The sequence below is a fragment of the Mastomys coucha genome, unplaced genomic scaffold, assembly GCF_008632895.1.
Source record: "Mastomys coucha isolate ucsf_1 unplaced genomic scaffold, UCSF_Mcou_1 pScaffold12, whole genome shotgun sequence".
NCBI classification, from domain to species: Eukaryota; Metazoa; Chordata; class Mammalia; order Rodentia; family Muridae; genus Mastomys; species Mastomys coucha.
Genome location: NW_022196894.1, coordinates 18,265,555 through 18,285,838, shown reverse-complemented (window position 1 = coordinate 18,285,838; position 20,284 = coordinate 18,265,555). Strand labels below are relative to the sequence as shown.

Genomic DNA, 20,284 nt, shown 5'->3' with positions numbered 1-20,284 from the left:
TACAAGTCCCGTCAGTCCCCGGAGCTTTCAAGGGGACACATCTGAGCGCCCTAGGCTTAGCAAAACTACAACTACCGACAGCCTTCACGACAGAGCCGACGTCGGCTTTAGTGCGTCTTGCAGGCAACGCGCGTCGTGGTACCCTCCACCCATTATTTGCTTCACTGAGGATCACGGGAAGTGTAGTCTCTGCGACTCTTCCTGTTCCTAGTTAAATGAGGTAGGCTTTAAGAGACCAAAGCTGTTTGTTGAAGCCAACTGTAAATTTTGAATTACTATTGTCTTTTATTGTCTCCAGATTTTGGAGAGTGGCTATACTCACTTTACAAACACAACTTGGCATAAGCTTGTTACTGCTGAATTTACTGTTTTTTTTAAAAAGATTTATTTATTATTATAATTAAGTATACTGTAGCTGTCTTCAGACACACCAGAAGAGGGCGTCAGATCCCATTACGGGTGGTTGTGAGCCACCATGTGGTTGCTGGGATTTGAACTCATGACCTTCCGAAGAGCAGTCAGTGCTCTCACCAGCTGAGCCATCTCACCAGCCCGAATTTACTGTTTTTAACACCACGTTTGATTCTCCCAAGGTTTTATATATATTCCAGGATAGGGCTGAGCCCTTTCTAAGCGATAATTAACCAAACAAAATCTGGGAAGGAAGACGCTAAATCTTGGCAAAACATTAGTCTTTTCCTCAGCTAAATCTGTGACTGTGGTGTGCTGGTGACGTATGCTGTTAATTCCAGAGCTCCGGAGGCAGAGGCAAGAGCGTCTCTGTGAGTTTGAGGTCAGCCTGGTATAAATAGGCAGTTTAAAGACAGCCCAGGCTATATAAAAGACCCCTTTTGCCGTCTGCTCCAATTTAGTTGAGCATGGGATTTTAAAATCCCATTTCTCAACTGAGCAGTGGTGGCACATGATTTTAATCTCAGCACTGGGGAGGCAGAGGCAGGCAGATCCCTGAGTTCAAGGCCAGCCTGGTTTACAAAGTGAGTTCTGAGACAGCCAGGGCTATACAGAGAAACCCTGTCTCATAAAACCAAAAAAAGAAGAAAGAAAAGATTTCCTAGGATATCCAAACTGAGAGAAAGAGACAGAGCCAACCTGGACACAAACGGCTGTCTGATTCTTGCCAAATCAGGAAAATTTGTTTCTTCTTTCAGGAGACAGAGACATCCTGTTGCCTGAACAGGCCAGAGACTTCTATGGCAAAAAGGAAGGGGGTGGGTGCTTACATCTGGTTGCTAACCCCACTATTCCTTGCAACCTCCTTCCAGAAGTCAAAACCCAAAAACTTCTAACCCCTGAACCACCACTCAAGGCTTCATGTCTTATCTTTGCAAAAAGCTTTCTCTTCCCAACATACCCTAAAAGTTTGCTGGTTTAGAGTAAATTAGTAATGATAATAATAATAATAATAATAATAATAATAATAATAATAATAGCTACCATTTATTGAGCACCTACTCTATTGTGTGCCAGGCACTGTGCTAGGCACTTTTCGTACAATATCTAATTTAAATCCTCACAACAACCCTGTGAGGTAGGTATTATTATCATCATTTTACATATGGGAGGACTGAGGCTCCAGAGAGGTTAAATAACTCTATTACACAACCAAAAATGATAGAGCTGGAATTCAAGCCCAAACCAACCTGACTCCAAATCCCATGCTCTGTAAATTAAGGGAGAGGAACAGCTGAACTTCAGAGTGTAGAAGGGTGTGTGATGCTGACTAATACTATGTAGGTGTAGCTTGTAACGAAGGTCACCAGGACAGGAATTCAAGAGGAATAATACTTGAATAATATGGACATACCTGTGGAGATGTCCAGTGGGTAATAAAAACAGATGGGGTTAGAGATCCAGATTTAGAAGTGGCCAGCATATCAACAGCTTAAGAGAGTAGCTGACACTATCATGGGAGTGGAAAAGAAAGAGATCTGAGCCAAAGATGGGATAACGGGAGCACTGGCGTCCAGCACACTGGCGTCCAGCACACTGGCGTCCAGCACACAAGCGGCACTGACGAGGGATTCTCAAGAGAACAGGAAAAGGTAGTCAGAGAGAACTGATGACAGCTAAGATCAAATCATGCTTCTAATGTAGCCCTTTGTTCATTAAAATCCCAGAAAATATGTTAAATGAATGAATGTCAAAATAGCCTTACCTCAAGTTGCCCCCAAACCTGAGCTAAGGACATCCTGATGTGGGGGAGACATTTGCTGGGGCATGCTAGGCAAACAATATAGAGCTATGTCCCCAGCTGATACCCTTGCCCTGAAAATTTAAGAGTCTGGATAAGTCAGAGTTTTTTTTTTAGCAGAGTTTTAAAGAGAAAATTGTGATTTAAGGTAGAAAACAATTTAAAAAATAACTGGAGCTAAAAAAAAAAAAGTAATAATAACTGGAACTGTTTGGAAGTCCCAGTTGTCTGCTTGTATAGCTTCAACTGGCCTGTGTTCCCAGGTTTCATGGTGAAGCTGAAAATAGAGCAGGTATAGGGATATGTGGGGGCAGGAGGGAAGTAGAGAATGACCTGCCAGTCACCTGGAGAACCCTCTGTGGAGCCCAGGTTTTGGGCTTTATCCAAGTACAATGATATTGGGAACATATACGGGAAGCTTAAGGGCTAGCAGGAAGGGGAGTGGGCAGTCAGGGACCAGCCCCACTATCTAAGAGATGACCTGGAAAAAGGGTCCAGCCCTCTTGTCAGGAACCAGCCCTGAGGCTTATGTAAACTTTCATAGGCGTGTGTGTGTGTGTGTGTGTGTGTGTGTGAGAAAGAGAGAGACAGAGACAGATATATATATATATATGTATATATGTATACATATATATATGTATATATATATATAAAATGTGTATGAGGCGGAGGGAAGCAAACTTCTCTACTTCTCTCTGAAAAGAACAGTCTGTTCCATATGGGGGAAGCTGAGGTCTTTCCCAGAAGCCTAGTGACCCTGTAGTGTGGGTGTGAGGTTGGACATCCTTGGGAAGCCCTGAGGGGCTGCTGAAGCAGAGTTCCTGGTCTCCTTGGAGGCTGGGCCTCCCTTTCCTGGGGACTCACAGAAAGTCAAAGAGCCCGAAATTCTTGGCTGCTCCAGGCCCAGGGAAATTTGAAGGAAGAAAAAAGAAGAAAAATATTTCAGGCTCAGAAGTTAGCTGAGCCTATTGGTTAGTAGGGTTAGATCTCAGGGAACCACACAGGACAGGCATGGATGGGGCCCAGGCCCAGTAGAGACAGTCTCTGGAAGCCACTAGTGGCCCTGGCACCTGAGGGGAGGCTCTCTGGGCTTCTGACTGGGGCTGGGTCCAAGCAGGGGCAGACAGCACAGATGCCTCCTAGAGGTGGCTACAGCTGTAGGGTGAAGGCCTGAAGCAGTGGGCAGGGTAGTTAGGAAGGGAAAGAAGACCTTTTTTTGGTGTCAGTATGGTGGGGCAATATCAAGACCTCTGTACACATGCTTAAGGAGGTGGGCAAAAGGGTTCCGAGGGGGAAAAGGGTGGGCTTAAGGTGTGACACCCCTGGGGTCAGCTCCTAAATGTGCGAGCGGAGCATCAGGAATTAACACCAGCAGTGCAGAGCCAGGGACATGAAAAATCCTGGGAAGTCCGGAACTGGGTGGAATGGGGACTAGTTAGTGGGCAGAGGCACCAGCTGGGCTAGAGGCAGGTTAGGGGCTGTAGCATGGATGAGTGGAGACCCCTCATCCTTGCTGCTACCAGCAAGCAGTAGCAGTTAGTTCCATTTATTTCCCTTTCAGGTACCAAAGTTTACAAAACAAAACAAAATAAAAAAACAAGACTGACTGATGGAGGCTGGGGTGCAGCCGGCTGAGGGGTGAGAGCTGGAGAGGGGCCCTGATCACATCACATCCACAAAGAACTCACTGGGGTTTCCCATTGCCATGCGGAAGGACTGTCTGCTGGCCGTCAGTTCCGGGGGCACCGAAGCCAGGTCACGCCCTGGAGGGGCTCCTGGGGGCCCCATGGCTGCCGGCGGCGGGGTCATCATCAGCATCGGGGGACCATAGAGAGGGGGCACTCCCGGTGGGCCATAGCTCGGGTGCGTGTGGTGGCTGCGCAGACTGCTGGTCAGCGAATGGTGACTGCGGTGACTGTGCTCGCTGGCCGCTGGGCCAGAGCGCTCGCTTGGTGCCCGCTCCCGTGGCCCCCGCAGACTGCTGCGTGTAGTGTGGTCTGACTCGCTGCCGCTACCACCTGACTTGGAGTCCCCAGCTTTTGGGTCCTTCTCCTTGCGCCGGTCGCTGCCACTTCGGTTGGAGCCACTGCTGCGACTGCCTGTAGGGAACACACAGGCCCAGGATGGAGGTGCAGAGGTTGCCTGGGCTCTCTGCTGATCCTTCTGGCTGGGTCTCTCTGACCTACCTTCACTGTGCTGACTGCTGGCGCTGCCTCCACCGTAGCTGTAGCCCAGTTCTGGGAAGCCTGGGTGTGGGTTGTAGGGATGCGGAGGTGGTGGGTACTGGTAAGGGAAAGCCATAGGCCAAGGGGCAGCTCCTGGGTGCGGCAAAGGAGCCAGTGTGTCCTGGTCAGAGGCGCCACTGGAGCCATCATGGTCGTGAAGTGATAGGTTGGCCATGTCTGTGGGAAGAGGACTCAAGTAAACTGGTCTACTGTGGTTCAGGCCTCCAGCCAAAGATGGACTGCAGGCAACAGTGTTAAAAGCTTATGGCCAGAACCAGAGGCCTGCACATCTCTTTGGGCACTCTCAAGAGCTCTACAGCCAATCCCCATATCTAATTCCTAATACCTTTAAAGTTTTTCCCTAAGTATTAGGAAGGCTGAGGCACGAGACCCGCTATGGATTCAAGTCCAACCTAGATTACATGGTAAGTTTGAGGCCAGCCTAGGCTCCATTATCACAGTGTCAAGCAAAAACAAGAAACAAAAAAATAAAGGCTGGATGAAACAAAAATTGAGCAAAAATAAAACAAAATCAACCCCACACACCCCTTTATTTTGCCTTTTTCCCCTTTGGTTGAGGGGAATTGAGTTGGGGAATGTGGAAGGCTAAAGTACTAGAAGCCTCCAGGTACTGTACCAGGACTCGGTAAGCACACTACACAGAAGTTCCCAAACGAGGTAATAACCACTTCTCTAGGCAAGGAAACAAAAGTCTAGAGAGGATAAATGAGCAGCCTGAGTTAACCCGAGCTGTAGGCAGAGCAGAAGCTGAGAGGTGCTTATATACTCTTGCCTTTCAGGTAATTAGGAGGGGAATGCTTGGGAAGACTCAGGTGATGTTTGCCTTCCCCCTCTTCCTCTAATAATAATGATGATGATAATGATGATTTATTAAAAGCCCAGATTGAGGTTGGAGAGATAGTTTAGCAATTAAATCCACTTGTTACTTTTGCAGAAGATCTGGGTTTGATTCCTAGCATATATAAAATGGCTCATAACCATCTGTAATTCCAGTTCCAGGAATACAGTGGCTTTTATGGGCACTGCATACACATGGTACTCAGATGTACATGCAGGCAAAAGATTCATATGCAAAGATTAAATCTTAGAAATAAAAGTTCAGAATGAGCTGGGTATGGTCGTTCATGCCTTTAATCCCAACACTCAGGAAGCAGAGGTAGGCAGATCTCTGAGAACTCAAGGCTACCTTGGTCTACATAGTGAGTTCTAGGACAGTCAGAGCTATACTGTAAGACCCTGTCTCAAAAGAAGAAGAGGGAGAGGAGGAGGAGGAGGAGGTCCAGAATAGGCTGTGTTCAAGTGTGCATCTGTCATTCCATAAGATAGAGAAGTCAGCCAACTCAGACTACACAGCAGGAGGGGAGTGGTAACTGAAAGAGAAGGAGGCAGAATCCTAAACCAATCCAATGTTTTTTTTTGTTTTTTTTTTTTGTTTGTTTTGTTTTTAGGGCCTCCTTTATAGAAGGCTCTTGCCCTGACCCCGTTTTTCCTGGTGCTATTGTAGAGAGTGGAGATGGGGTAGAAGGGCAAGAAAGAACAACTCAAATGCCTCCTCTGTGCCATGGATCTTGCTTGCAGCCAGAACTGGCACTAGTTCACTATTTCATAAATTTCTTCCATCCTTGAAATTGTGTACTTCTTAAAGGTAAGCAGTCCTCTCAAGAGCTAGAACTTCCCTGAAGGAAGTAAAACGGGCCACTAGGACTGATTGCCTGCCTAGGACCTGCACACATGCACCTGAATTCTAAGAAAGCTATAACTGCCCAGGAGAGGCCATCTACACCTTTAGCTGTTCCTCCGAGCCTAAGGTGATCCAGCCAGCTCTGCAGGAAGAAGCCAGGGTGAGGCTCTGAAATTGCTTATGGAGCCTGCCAGCCAAACCTCTATCTTGGCAACAGCAGCAGGCAGGCAATGAAGGAAAGCAGTGGCCTCACTCAAAGGCCGGTTGATGTCTTTAGCCTATAAGGTGCTGTCTAGAGGACCAACAGGAAACTCCAGAGTGAGCACACAGTTCCTCTCTGAGCCTGGCACACTCCCCACTCTGCAGATTGTGGCCTCAAAGGAAAAGGCGTTTCTGCCAGCATACCCTGAGCCAAGTCTTGGGTGGCCTAGGTGGAGGACCACCTAGGCCCAGGAAATACACATCTTTTGAGCAAAACTGCCATAGCTGTCTTGGAAGCTTACTTCCACCCTGGACTTAGAACCTAAAGAACCTACTGTGGTCACAGTAACAGTAAGATTTGAACTCAGAACTGTCAGAGTCCAAGAATCCTATCAAGCTCTACAAGAGCTGCCAAGGGCCAGGAACCCCAACCTCTACCAAGAGACAGTGTTCTGTGGTACTAGCCACTGAGTCCCAGAAGCATTCTGATTGAGCTCTGGATGTCAGCTAGTACTACAAGTGTAAAAGCTCTCCTGGGCAGAGGTGGCTGCTGGGGCTAGGACTCAGCCTCTGGCCAGAACAGCAATGCCTGTATGAGGTCCTCTGTAGGCTTAAAAGAAGGATCTCCATAGGGATTATGCTGAATGGCTTTGCACTCTCTCTCAGGACAAAGTCTAAACTCCTCAGTGCAGAGCTTTAAAGTCCTGTGCAACCTGACCCTGACAGTTTCTCCAGCTTCACACCGCTGTACAGTTTACTCCCAGGATTCCCTTGCCAATCCATATCCTGACCGGGTTTGTGAATACGGCAGGTGCTGTTTGGTCTTGCTGCGACCATGTTTTTTGGAGTATTGTGTACTTTGAGCAGCTCAGAACAGTGGGAACTAGAGTCAGAAGACCTGGAACCAAAGCCCATCTTCTTTGTTTCTAATTGTGAGACCTAGCATAGACTATTTTACACCAATACATCTATTTCTTCACTTGATAACATGGATAGTGCCCACCCCACTCCCACTAAGAGGTGAAGGCTGAGTGGAATGACAGGATGACACCTCAGAAACCACTAGCACCAGGCTAAGCATAGAACAGGCAGTTAGAGAGAGGCAGGCTCTACAGGGAGATGGGAGACAATGAAGAGGCTAGACTAGGCTACTCGTACTGTAGGGCCTTCAAGCTTTGAGCCAGACTCCAGCAAAGCTTGGAGTTAGGTTTCTTGTATTCAGCTGTCATATCACAGAGCACCTCCTTACTCCCATCCAGGAGACAAGGTGGGGATGCTGGGTGTGGTGGAGGCATACACTTATAATCCCATCACTCAGGAGGCTGAGGCAGAAGGATTGCTGCAAGTTCAAAGGTCAGCATGGGGGTGGAAAGGTAGTGGGAAGACACGTACTGCCACAGAGGTCACCAAAAATGTAGTAGCACTGCTCAGAGAACGTGATCTTGTTGACAGTGTGGCGAATGAAACCAGCTTTCAGCAGGTTGCTAGCATACTTGCGGGCCTCCCGTCGATCGGTGAATCCTTCCACGTTGTGGTACAGCCAGTCCACCACATCTGAGCCTGGGGACAAAGCTGCCAGTTGATTTTGGTTCTTCTGCCTTCACAGAAGCTATGGGGCTAGAGCGAATAACAACCCAAAGGAGTAGCCCAAGGAAGATCTTGGGTCCCCCCACCCTGCCCTGTTCCACATCTCTACAGCCTGTCCTTCATCTTGTAGTAAGGCTCACTTACCGATGAAAGCATTGGGAATGGTAATCTTGAGCCACATGCGGTCTCGGACCTCCAACCCTGACTCAGGGGAGGCCATGGCTTTTACAATGGCCGCCATGTCACTGTGGATGGAGAGGTGGAAATCATCTAGGCCTGGGGGAAGGGGCAGAGTAGTGAGACAAAGAGGCACTGTGGCATTGGGAAAAAAGCGAGTGGCATCCTAGTTCTCCCACTCAACAATGACAAGCCCAATAGCAACTCCTTGGACAGTTTCCCCTCCTGTAAAAATGAATAGATCAATGTCTTCACAAGGACATGTGAAAGAATAACTCAATGATTTCATGAAGGTACCTAAGTATATGCACATGTTATGACAGTAAAACTGAGTGGTTGGTTCCTTCATGCCACACAGTACCAATGTTCTAGTTAGAACATCTTATCAAACCCCACAGGAAGCTGGTGAAGTATATATTGGTAGCCCCACTGTATGAGAAGAAACTGAGGCTCCGTGGGCGCTCACCGTATGTTAAGAAGCAAACCGTGTTCAGGGAGGCTCTGAGTGCCCACTGGGAAAGGGCTGCGGTGTGAGGTCTCTGGAATGAGTAGAGCTCTCCCTGATGCACAAGTGGGTCCTCATCAATCCTCCCACCTGGCCTTGTCTGCTGGGTTTAAGGGACAGGCTTGAATACTCACGTTCTGTATCGGGGATGGAGCTGGTGATAGAGGAGCTGGTAGAGGTGATGGTGCTTAAGGAGGGGCTCATGCCATAGGCGGGGAAGGTGCCTGTCATGGCTGCAGTGTGAGAGACCCAGGCTGCAGGGTCAATGGGGCGGATGGGCTCACCTGCAGGGAGGATAAGGAGTCACAGGCTGCTCACCCTGCCTATTACACGCTGACCATGTAAAGGGACGAGAGGAGGAGTACAGCTTACACAAGCCGACACCAACTTTAGGGGTGAATCCCTTGTTTACTTACTCCGGGGTAATGTGAAACAGCCACGAGGACTTGGATCCCAACACTTGGCTACAGTCAGAGTGATGGGCCTGAAAACAAGGTTGTCCTAGTAAAGGCAGGGTATATGAAAGCCAGACCAAGTCTCTTGCCAGAAATGCCTTTGCCCATCTTCCCCAGAACCCCATTCCGTTCATACCCTGGCTTGTGTACGATCTCCCGAAGTACTCGGACTGCGTCATCGTTACTCATGTTCTCGAAGTTGATCTCATTTACCTGAGAAAGAGGGCTAGGAGTGAGAAAATGGAGTGCTCAGGAGATGGACAGGGGAGCTGGGGTTGAGGGTTTTCCTCCAGACTGCAGGGACTTTTCTCTCTCCTCCCACCCAGGGGAGCTGACGATACCTGCAATAGCATATCTCCTGGCTCAATGCGTCCATCAGCCGCCACAGCCCCACCCTTCATGATGGAGCCAATGTAGATGCCCCCATCACCGCGCTCATTGCTCTGGCCCACAATGGAGATGCCCAAGAAGTTATACTTTTCTGCAGGGAATAATTTAACACCTTGAGAAGGGCAGGGTTCCTACCCAAATTCCTAGCCCCCTGTTAGTACAGGACAGAAGGGCAATAACTGATATCATTAACCAGGTAAACATTACTGCATAGTGTACATATACACACTTTCGATTTCCCTGCTGGTTGTGAGGCAGCGACTCTCAGACAACTTTACAGACAAGCAAGAGCTAAGTGACCTTTCTAAGACAGTAAGCAACAGGAAGTAAACTCAGATTTCAGTTCCAAGCTAAAGCTCTTTCAGTTATACTTAGCTGCTGTTACATTTTTATCTATTTGCTTTGTTGTAGAACGCATTCTCGTGTCGTTCGTTTGTGTGTGTGTGTGTATGTGCGCGCACGCGCATGCCTGCATGCGTGTGTGTTTTTGTGTGTGAGAAGGCGACTGGTGTGTGTGTGTGTGTGTGTGTATGTGCGCATGCGTGCGCATGTGTGTGTGTGTTTGTGTGTGTGAGAAGGCGACTGGTAGGAGTCAGCTTCTCCTTTAACCATGCAGGTTCTAGGGGCTGAACTCCAGTCAGCAGGCTGAGTGGCAGGCCCACCTGCTGAGCCATCTTACCAGGCACTAGCTATCTTTTAAAGACTCAGAAGTCAGAGAGTATGGATGTATGAAACGGCAAGATGAGCATGGACTCCTCCCCCAGGAAGCCTCCCAGGGTGCCATGCTCTGCTCCCACAGTTCTGTGTTTACCGGTTATAGCTCTGACTCTGAAATACTGAAACGGTTATATGATGTCTCAGTCAGTATTTATAGAAGCACAACTGCAGAATAGGAAACATACCCTTTTCTTCCTGTATCACATATGGAACCCAGAGCCTTGTACTGAGATCCCACTCCAAACCCCAGGAAATGTATGTTGTATTTCCCAGAACCCCTTACTCTTTCCCGAAAAGGCATTTGGAAGTGTCCCCCAGACTCACCCATGTTAAGAGTGACTGTGATGATATTGAGAGACATAGTGGAATCTGTGATGCTGCTGAAGGACGACGACTGGAAGAGACAGTGACTGTGAGCATTATGGGGTGCAGGGGGCTAGGGAGGAGGGTTCCCATAAACACTGAACCAAACAGAAGGGCTCTGAGAAAGAAGAGCTATGGTCCTGCCCAGGAAGGACTCACAGTCTAACCTCCAGCTCATCGGCCTGAACATCCAAAGAGCCCATACCCGCTCAATCCGGGAGACCTTCTGTTTCCGTCGCCGCCGCTTGTGTCTTCTCATTAGGCGTGAGGCACTGCTCTGTTCTGTGGAGCTGCTGAACCTGTGGGGCCCAAAGTCGTTCCCCACCAAGCTGGCCCATCCTCACCTCATAAGAGGCACAGTAGAGCCCTGGTCTCACCACAATGCCCACATCCCTCCAGAGGTGGATAATCAGCGGGGTTCAGGCTTCCTCATGGGTCACTTCCCCCCTCACTCCCATCCCTGTACCTATGAAAGTCAAGCCCCACCTGCTGGTGGAGTCATCCTCATCTGAATCAAAGAAACTGGTAGTCTCTAGCTCGCTGCTCATAAGGGTAGATGAACTGTCATAGCCACCCGGCTCCCGTCGCCGCTCGCCCTTTGTGGTTCCATTGAGCCGGGCTGCTGTGAGGGAGATAGGCAGCTGGGTCCATACAAGGCTCAATGCAGGGAACAAGGGATATGAGGCAGGCAAGCCAGGGGCTGAACAGGGCCCAGGCATATCCATAACTCAGGAAGGAGGGTAAAGAGGTGGGGAGCAAGCTGAAATCTGCAAGGAGGAGCTGAAAGTGGGGATACACACCGTGCTCGGGGCCATCCCTCCGTCGGGGCCGCTCTCGTTGGGCAGACACCAAGGAGTCAGTCTCTGTGTCATTGTCCAGGTTTTCCTGACTGCCCCCACTAGCATGAGGGCTAAAGGGTAGAGAGGACTTGGTGGAGAAGAGAAAAGGCTGGGGGCTCCCTTCCCCAGCCCTGGGTTGAACTGAGCTGCCCCTTCCCCATGGGCCATTCCCACCTTCAAGACACACTTACTGGAAGGAGGGGGGCCGAGAGTCCCCAATGCCTCCTGTGCGTTCCATTGAAGGTGGCAGCTCTGATGGATTATCAGCACAGAAAGGGGCTGGCTCTGGGTGCGAGCCCTCAGCAGATACCAGCTGCCAGAAAGAAAATGAGTGGTCACAGCGGTGCCAAGGAAAAGCAAGGTGCTGCTTCCAGCAGGGTATGAAAGACTGGACAGAGAGGAACAGAGAAGAAAGGGCCATGTGAGGGTAGCTGAGCAGGTATGTAAGGAGAGGGGCTGGCAGGCATGGGTTTCTGAGGCAGAGTTGGGGTAGAGCACAGAGGTCAGAGGATGCCAGGTGGCAGCAGGTGTCTGGACGGATACAGGAGATCTTTGAATCTTTCTCCCCCTCCTCCCTCCACTGTTCTCTCACATGTCATTAAAGGCTGAAGAATCTAGGGTAAGAAATGATTAGAAAACTAAAGGCAGATTCAGATACGAAGGCATAAAATCACCAGCTGCAATCCCAGGTATGCCTTTCTTCCCTCTAGTCAACACCAGGATGCAGCTGGAGGCTGAGCTGAGGGCTCCTTACCCAAGACACCACCCGGCCATTGAAGCAGGGTAGCTTGGCATTGTCGTCTGAGATCTCTTCCTTCACCACCCTGCAGGGAGAGAGGAATGTCAGAGAGCACTTTCTGATGTAGGAAAACTGAGGGTCCCCATGACTGGAGCTGTCCTTGACCCTAGGTGTGACAAAGCCATCCACACAAGACTGTTCAGCCATGAGGAACTAGGGACGGTCCCTTAGCACCTCCAGGAAGTAGGACAAAGAGACAGGAGCTGTGGGGAGACGCTGGAAGTAGAAAACATGCGGTATGCTCTGGGCCATCCCTCTGGCAGGGCCATATCTGGGCCAACTGCCTTGCTGGAGCACGGCTCAGCCATCAGGTGACTGGAAATTATAATGGTCACACAGCATACTCAGAACCTCCAGGGTGCTTGTCCTATCCCAGCATGACTTTCCTCTTCCCTCTGACCTTCAAAGGGAAAAGGTACAATTCTTACTATTCTTCTTTCCTCTACTAGGAATACTTTGTTCTGAGAGTTGTGGGAAAGGAGCTTAAAGGAATTAGGAAAGAAAAGGCATTCAGTGACCATCCACGTGGTCCAGATTTGTAATCCCAGGCAGCACTTGGGAGGCTGAGGCAGGAGGATTAGGAGGCGAGCTTGGACTATATAATGAGATCCTATTACAAACAAACAGTAAGAAGAAAAGAGGCTGGCAATGCAGCTCAGACAGTAGCGTGCTTGCCAAGCATACACAAAGCCATTTGACCCACACTACATACGCTGGGCATGGTTCCATATGCCTGTAATCGCAGCACTGCAGAGGAGGCAGAGGATCAGTGTAAAGTCATCTTTAGCTTCAGAGTGAGTTTGAGGTTAGCCTGGGATACATGAGGACTCTCAACCACCACCTCAAAAGGGAAGAAACTAACAGTGACAATTGTTTATGTTTATTGAGCATGCTTTACGGGTCTAGCATTATGCTAAGCACTTGTAGCATGTAGGAGAAGAAAGGTGGGAAATTAAACTGAAGTTCAGTAATCTATCTAAACTCACACAACTCACAACCTGGTATTTGAATCCTAGCCTGTGTGACTCTGCATTTTTATTTATTACACCTTCTATTCCTGTAGTTAGATATAATTAAAAACAAAACAAAAAAGCAGTGGTGGCACTGTTAATCTCAGTACTTGGAAGGCAGGGGCAGGCTGATCTCTGAGTTCAAAGCCAGCCTGGTTTACAGAAAGAGTTCCAGGACAGCCAAGGCTACATGAGGAGACTATGCCTAAATAATGATGATGATGATAATAATTTTACTCCAGCCTCACTAGGTAGACAATATGATTCTCATTTCGTGAACAAAGAAACCGACATTTGGTTACTCATCATGGTCATAATACTGAGAGGTGGTAGAGCTGGGACTGAACCCCAGGCTCTTCTGACTTCAATTCTCTTTCACTCCATGTCACACTTTTCCCCTTTGATGACAGATTGGGGGTAGGGCATTAATGTGGGGGAATGAGGGACCATAGAATGTGGTCATGACATGAAGTTTGGCCTTGGGAATGTGATAGGGGCCAGAAGTTAGATACCAACTATGGTTTAGAGCCAGAGATGGGAATGGAAACTGTGGAGAGGTACCGCTCACCCCAGGAACACTGAGCTAGACAAATGTGGCCATAGGCTAGGGGGACACATGCTGAGAACACAAGGAAGAAGCTGTGAGGCTTGGTCTTCCCTCACTCCTTAGAGGGGGCGAAGGGTTTGGCTCCTTGTCATAGTCACATTCTTTAACTTACAAAGAAGCCAGCAAGGGGCTGGCGAGATGGCTCAGCGGGTAAGAGCACTGACTGCTCTTCCAAAGGTCCTGAGTTCAAATTCCAGCAACCACATGGTGGCTCACAACCACCCATAATGAGATCTGACGCCCTCTCTGCTGGTGCATCTGAAGTCAGCTACAGTGTACTTATTTATAATAATAAATAAATAAATCTTTAAAAAAAAAACAAAAACATGGCTGGTAAGATGGCTCAGTGGGGAAGAGCACTGACTGCTCTTCGGAAGGTCATGAGTTCAAATCCCAGCAACCACATGGTGGCTCACAACCACCCGTAATGAGATCTGACGCCCTCTTCTGGTGCGTCTGAAGACAGCTACAGTGTACTTACATATAATAAATAAATCTTTAAAAAACAAAACAAAACAAAACAAAGAAGCCGGCAAGTCAAGCCTATGGTTCTCCCCCCAGCTCCATCTCCCTACCATTTCTAGTGTCACAAGGACCCTAAGAAAACAGCCCAGACCTACCAGCCAATCTGGCTATTGGGTTCCCCAAGTTTGAAGCCCTGTGTGGTAACCTGACCTCAAGAAGAAAGAGTGTACATATGACCCACAGGACTCTATTTCCTGCTTTGAGACACATCTTTGCAATGGGAAAGTACTGCCAAGTCTCCTCATTTCCCTTAGCAGACTGCTCCCCACCCCAACACACACACTCCATACTATGGATGTTTCTTCTCTTTCCAGAGGGTCACCAATGCTCTACAAGCCTCTGCTGCCTCTCGATGGCCAGCTGCTCAGCAGCAGCTTTGGGGGAAGCTCTTACTGTAACCTGCCGCGGTACAGCTTGGCCATCTAGGCTCCATAGCAGTCTCACCAGACCTGGCCTCTCCTTTTTACCCAGACTGAGTCAGGTAAGCACAGGCTCAACTCTCAATTCTACCACGTCGTAGCTCTCCCACCTTAGAGATAGCATTTAACTTAGCCAAACTTTGTCTCATCCTGGTAAATGAGATTCTTAGATGACTGGTATGGTCCAGAATATAATAAAAACTAGTTACAGGCTCTCCAATTTTTAGTAAGATCCACACTCACACATTATTACATTTGTGTGTGTATGTGTGTGTCAGAGGACAACTTTCGGAAGTTGCTTTTTCGTGTGTGTGTGTGTGTGTGTGTGTGTGTGTGTGTGTGTGTATATCTGTGTCAGAGGACAACTTTCGGAAGTTGCTTTTCCCTTCCACTCCATGGGTCCTGAGGATACACCTCAGGTCATCAGGCTTGGTGGCAATGGCCGTTTCCCTGACTCTCCCAAGTAATTTGATAGAACTAAGTCTGCCCCACACTTCACAAATATTTTTGGAGACCAGGTGAGAGTTGGGGAATCCTTAGGCCTCACATTCTGAACCTTAGGTTGGGGCGCAGCAGGCACCTTTGACATGCTTTCTCACTTGTCAACAGGGGTCACTGGCCTAGGCTGCCTGAAGTGCCAGGTCACAGTCCCAGCTTGCCAAGGCTTACTCTCCTTCTGGAGAGGAGAAATCTATAAAATGGCCATTTACATAGCATTTCTCACCAGTGTCGTGTGCTTGATCGCGCTCCCCCCCACTCCCTCCCCCTCTCTCTGACACCACACACCACACCACACACACACACATACACCACACCACACACACACACACACCACACCACACCACACCACACCACACCACACACACACACACACACACACACAACACACCACACACAACACAACACACCACACCACGCACGCACGCACGCACGCACAACCCTCTACAAAGACTCTAGATTTTGGAGCAAGAGTCCCCCATATCCAAACAAATTCTGACATTTAGCAGCTGTGTGACCTAGGGCCAGCTTTATTTAGGCCTTTTATATTCTAGTCTCCTAATTTCCAATGTGGGAATATTAGTGCCTATTTCACAGACTGGTGTGAGGACTCAAGAGATGCAAGATGTACAAGTAACTACATCACTGTCAGGCAGGCTGTAAGGACCACATGATGAGCTTGCAAAATAAAAAACGAAATAAGCTATCAACAGGATCTTCTGCCGTCCTGACTCTGAAAAGGATTGCCTCGCTGGGTCTGCTGCTCACTTATTCTTGGAGTATGGGGGAAGAAGCCAAACAATCACATGCACTCCGTTCTTAGCATTATTCTCAACCCTGGTAGAACAGCCAATGGATATTTTACAAAAGGTGCTTCAAGGACCCGAGGTAGATACAAAACGGCTTAAAGTGGCACATGATAAATGTGGCTTAGTTCAATAGTTGATTTAAAGAAAAATATTCCTGAGCAGTGAGCAGATGCAATGGGGGCCGGCCGTCTTATAACTGTAGTTAGGCCTGCTCCCACGACAGCCTCAGGAAAGCAGGAAGCAGCTCACAGTGGTTCGCATGGGAGGCAGAGGCAAGTGGGGGTGGAGATACAAGACTGTTCTAATCCCTCAAGACATCTGGCCTAGCATACCCTGAAATATCCCAGTTCCTTCGAATAAGAAAGACCCTGTTCTTATTCCTCTCATGCCAGCTTGAGACACCTACCTCCTATCCTCAATTCTTCCAGATGGGTCATTTTCAGGGTCTTTCAGCCAGGTTTGCCTGTTCTAGACTAAAGGCAATCATTACCACACAAGTGTCTCATCCCAGAGCAAGAACAGAATCAGCAATAGTCAAATCCATTCTCCACTGTCCAAAACACACACACACACACACACACACACACACACACACACACACAGAGTTTTAAGAGCTCATCGAATGCTGAGTTGAGTTCTGGGGCAGAAAATGACAAATAAGCCAGGCGGGAGACAGAAGGTGCTTGCCTCCTGGGGCTGGGAGGGCAGGCCTTGGGAGAGAAGCCAGACTAATAATGTATGGGGGGTGGGGGTAGTAATATCTCCCCTCACCCAGCTCTGGGGCCTCAGCTGCAAGCATAGTGCATGCCTCAGGCTAGTGCATCAAAGGAACCTTCAGGCCTTGAAGGACCCAGGGAGGGGTAGGGTGAGTGTGTGAGTGTGTGAGAGTGTGTGTGTGTGTGTGTGTGTGTGTGTGTTCTCTACAGCATCTAGGTCCACTGTCCAGTTAATGTAGGCAAGCCTCGGCCCCTTGGAAGGGGTGTGTGTGTGTGTGTGTGTGTGTGTGTGTGTGTGTTTCTTCCCCCTCCACCCCCCTCTCAGGCCAGCTGCTACAGAACCCCCAGGCTCCAACATTCCAACCTCTCTTAAAGAGGCAGTCCTAGCTTCCAAACTGCCCATCAAAAGCCCTGCAGCTGGGGAGGGAGGGGAAGACAAGAGAACACCAACAGGCCCTTCCTGGTTTTCCCACCCAGGCTCTGAAGCCCTAGGCAACATCTCTCCTGGGACCACCATCAGGAAGGAAAAGGCCGCAGCACCTGGTTAGTGAGAACTCCTTCTCCGGGGTCAGGCAACACCCCGGGGTCAGGCAACACCCCATCAGCCCAGGGGAGAGGGGAATCTGCTTGACACACATCAGGTCCAGCATCCAGCCTGGTAGAACAGCCCCCAACTTCTCCTTCTCCAGTTCAATGTCCCACCAGCTACAGCCCTAGACACAGCACACTCCAAATAAGGCTCTGAGTTGCAGAGCTCAGAGGACCGGGAAGGCAGGCCGGGTGTCAACATACTCCAACTCTATGCTTAAAAGGTGGCACCTGGAAGGACTGGGAACTCTGGGTTTGGATTGGAGTGGAAAGGATGTATGTCTCTGGGGGCCGCTGGACCGTGGGGAGGCGAGGGGGCTTGAACGGTAAGAACCGATTGCTTAGGGAGGACGTCCCGCTGGACTGGGGAAGGGAGCAAGGCCTCCAAGAGGTGACTGGGAGTCCCCCAAAGTCAAGAGGGTCCCAAGTCACCGAGTCGCTCCCTTGCTGGAAGCGGGGCTAGAAACCAGTGCAGCGAGGGGAGTCGGAACTGGCCGCGTTGGCCCCTAGCAGCGGAGCGACTCGGGCTCCCGGGAGGCGGGGCGGGGGCCATCCTCACCCAAAATCGTCGTCCATAGACTTGAAGAAGAACTTATAGCTGGGCCGCTGCAGAACGCCCTTAAAGTCCGCCAAGGTGACGCGCTCGGCGGGCAGGGGCAGCTTCACCAGGTACGGCGTCTCCTGGCCATCCAGGTGGTAGATGATCTTGGTCTCGCCCATGGCTCCGGCCTCGGCCCCGCGGCGCGCGGCCTGCTCGAGCAGCGGGGCCGGGCCTCTCCGGCAGAGCTCGGCGCTCGGCGCGGCCCGCTGCTCAGCCCCACTCAGCCGCCGGCCGGGGCGCCAGCTCCCTTGTTCTCCGGCCGCTCCCGGGTCCCAGCGCCGCCCGCCGCCGCTTCCGCTCCCCACTCCCGGCGCTTGGCTGGCGACTGCGACTCTTCCGGTGGCCTCGGCCCTCCCGGCTCTGGGCCGAGCACAGCGCGGCCCCGCCCCGCCGCCGAGCCGCGCTGGCTGCTTGCCGCCGACTGCCCGCCCACCCGCAGGGTGGCGCTCGGTTCCTTGTGCTCCAGGTTCAGGCAGCTGGGCGTGGAAGTCTCAACCCGGTGGGCCCCGGGGGAACGGTGTGAGGGCAGGCGGGGAGGGCTGGGAGATAAGCGTCACCTACTGCAAAAGAGAGTGGATCTGAAGACCTAACTGGATCCCTGGAGGGGGATGGCTTCGACTCCGATCTTTGGATTCTGCTGACAGCACAGTGGCGGTCACTGGACCGTATTAAACTGAGTTCCTTGAGGGCTGAGCAAGTTCAAATTTTTATCCCTGTAATCCCAGCGTCTCTATGAGCAAGTAGTTTGAGAAATGGATTGAGCGGGTGTGGTGGCGTTTACCTTTAATTCCAGCACTCAGGAGAGAGAGTCAGGTGGCTCTCTGGGAGTTCAAGCCAGCCTGGCCTACAGAGAGCTCCAGGACAGCAGGACTATATAGGAAACCTATCTCTCAAAAAAATAGAAAAAAAGAAAGAAAGAAAGAAAGAAAGAAAGAAAGAAAGAAAGAAAGAAAGAAAGAAAGAAAGAAAGAAGAAAGAAAGAAAGGAAGGAAGGAAGGAAGAAAGAAAAGAGAAAGAGAAAAGAAAAAGAAAATTTTCAGTTAAGAAAAAAAAATACAGGGCTGGTGAGATGGCTCAGCGGGTAAGAGCACCGACTACACTTCTGAAGGTTCTGAGTTCAAATCCCAGCAACCACATGGTAGCTCACAACTACCCATAATGAAATCTAATCCCCTCTTCTGGTATATCTGAAGACAGCTACAGTGTACTCATTTATAATAATAATAATAAATAAATCTTTAAAAAGAAAAAAATACAAGCAGCCAGGTGCAGTGGAACATTACTTTAGTCCAAACACTGGAGGCAGGCAGATCTCTGAGTTGGAGGCCAGCCTACAGAGCAAGACAGCCAGGGCTACACAGAGAAGCCCTGTCCTGACCCTCACCCCACCTCAAGTATTGAAAAAGAAAAAAAAAGAAAGAAAAAGGAGGGTGCAAGCATACATGATTGATTGGGACAGCAGATGTTAAAACTAGGTATAGTCAGCTAGTTGTTCGGCTTCTCAGCTGTAACAATGTATGTCAGGGGTGGCTCTGAAACTCCTAACAATTCTCCTGCCTAGGGCTTCTGAGTTCTGGGATTGCATGCCTGCATTTCAGGACCTATTTCAGTCACCTCTTCTGCTCAGAAACCTCTTCTCGTAACCCAATATGCCTTTCATATACCCTGAAGATTATACACAAGGCCCTTCATAATCTGACATCTATATACCTCTCTAGACTTTTTCTCATTACATCATAACCAAATTTTTGATTATAGGCAAAAAGCAATCAGTAGCAATTACATGTTTTCAGTTTATATCCTTCATTTAATCTTTTTCTCCAAGTAATGTCTATGCATAACTAAAATGCATTAAAAGTTTCCAAGGTTTATTTTTACCCACACAGATTATAGGTATCTGAAGTGATCAGAAGAGGATATCAGTCCCTTGGAATTAGAGTCACAGGGGCTGGAGAGATGGCTCAGTGGTTAAGAGCAGGTGACTGCTCTTCCAGAGGTCCTGAGTTCAATTCCCAGCAACCACATGGTGGCTCACAACCATCTGTAATGGGATCTGATGTCCTCTTCTGGTGTGTCTGAAGACAGGGACAGTGTACTCATATATATAAAATAAATAAATTGTAGGCAGCCGTTTGGATAAGATCGTCAGCGGCTGCTTAGACGATCGTATCCAAGATGGCGCTGGTTCCTGATACACTGTAGCAACAGACTATTCTACTGCGCATGTGCCCCTCCCAAGTGGGTGTATACTGCGCATGCGTCCCTCCTGACCAGGTGTATGCTAATGAGGGTTTGACAGGGAACCAATCCTGGAGGACTTGGTGGCTCAGGCTCGGGTA

The 20,284-nt window shown here is 49.4% G+C and overlaps 1 protein-coding gene and 1 long non-coding RNA gene across 3 annotated transcripts in view; one reads left to right on the top strand and one right to left on the bottom strand.

The window, feature by feature from the left end:
* LOC116085723 overlaps positions 1-17,299 on the top strand; it is a 30,693-nt gene extending 13,394 nt beyond the window's left edge. The window contains exons 3-4 of the long non-coding RNA XR_004116693.1: positions 14,629-14,795; positions 17,234-17,299. This is a non-coding gene — a long non-coding RNA (uncharacterized LOC116085723). The remainder of the gene's footprint in view (positions 1-14,628; positions 14,796-17,233) is intronic.
* On the bottom strand, positions 1,446-18,290 carry Dvl3 (dishevelled segment polarity protein 3). Of its 2 annotated transcripts, none has more exons than XM_031363423.1 (16): positions 17,904-18,290; positions 12,128-12,197; positions 11,565-11,686; positions 11,335-11,444; positions 11,021-11,156; positions 10,740-10,833; positions 10,496-10,565; positions 9,406-9,545; positions 9,201-9,277; positions 9,026-9,093; positions 8,744-8,893; positions 8,072-8,203; positions 7,733-7,900; positions 4,399-4,614; positions 3,901-4,311; positions 1,446-3,104 (listed from the first exon to the last, which is right to left on the bottom strand). In XM_031363423.1, exons 1-16 carry the CDS (start codon positions 18,062-18,064, stop codon positions 3,073-3,075), a joined length of 2,157 nt encoding a protein of 718 aa, XP_031219283.1. In that variant the 5' UTR covers positions 18,065-18,290; the 3' UTR covers positions 1,446-3,072. The 2 variants fall into 2 exon arrangements, with proteins under 2 accessions (XP_031219283.1, XP_031219284.1); XM_031363424.1 differs by having other exon boundaries at positions 11,021-11,153; positions 17,904-18,270.
* Between the last annotated feature and the right edge of the window lie 1,994 nt (positions 18,291-20,284).

Excerpts from the sequence above, each read along its gene's own strand:
- Dvl3 (XM_031363423.1), bottom strand. The coding sequence starts at position 18,064 with ATGGGCGAGACCAAGATCATCTACCACCTGGATGGCCAGGAGACGCCG. Across the intron at positions 9,546-10,495 it reads CACAGTCACTCTTAACATGG|AAAAGTATAACTTCTTGGGC; the intron begins GTGAGTCTGGGG and ends TATTCCCTGCAG. Across the intron at positions 4,615-7,732 it reads TTTTGGTGACCTCTGTGGCA|ACATGGCCAACCTATCACTT; the intron begins GTACGTGTCTTC and ends CTCTTCCCACAG.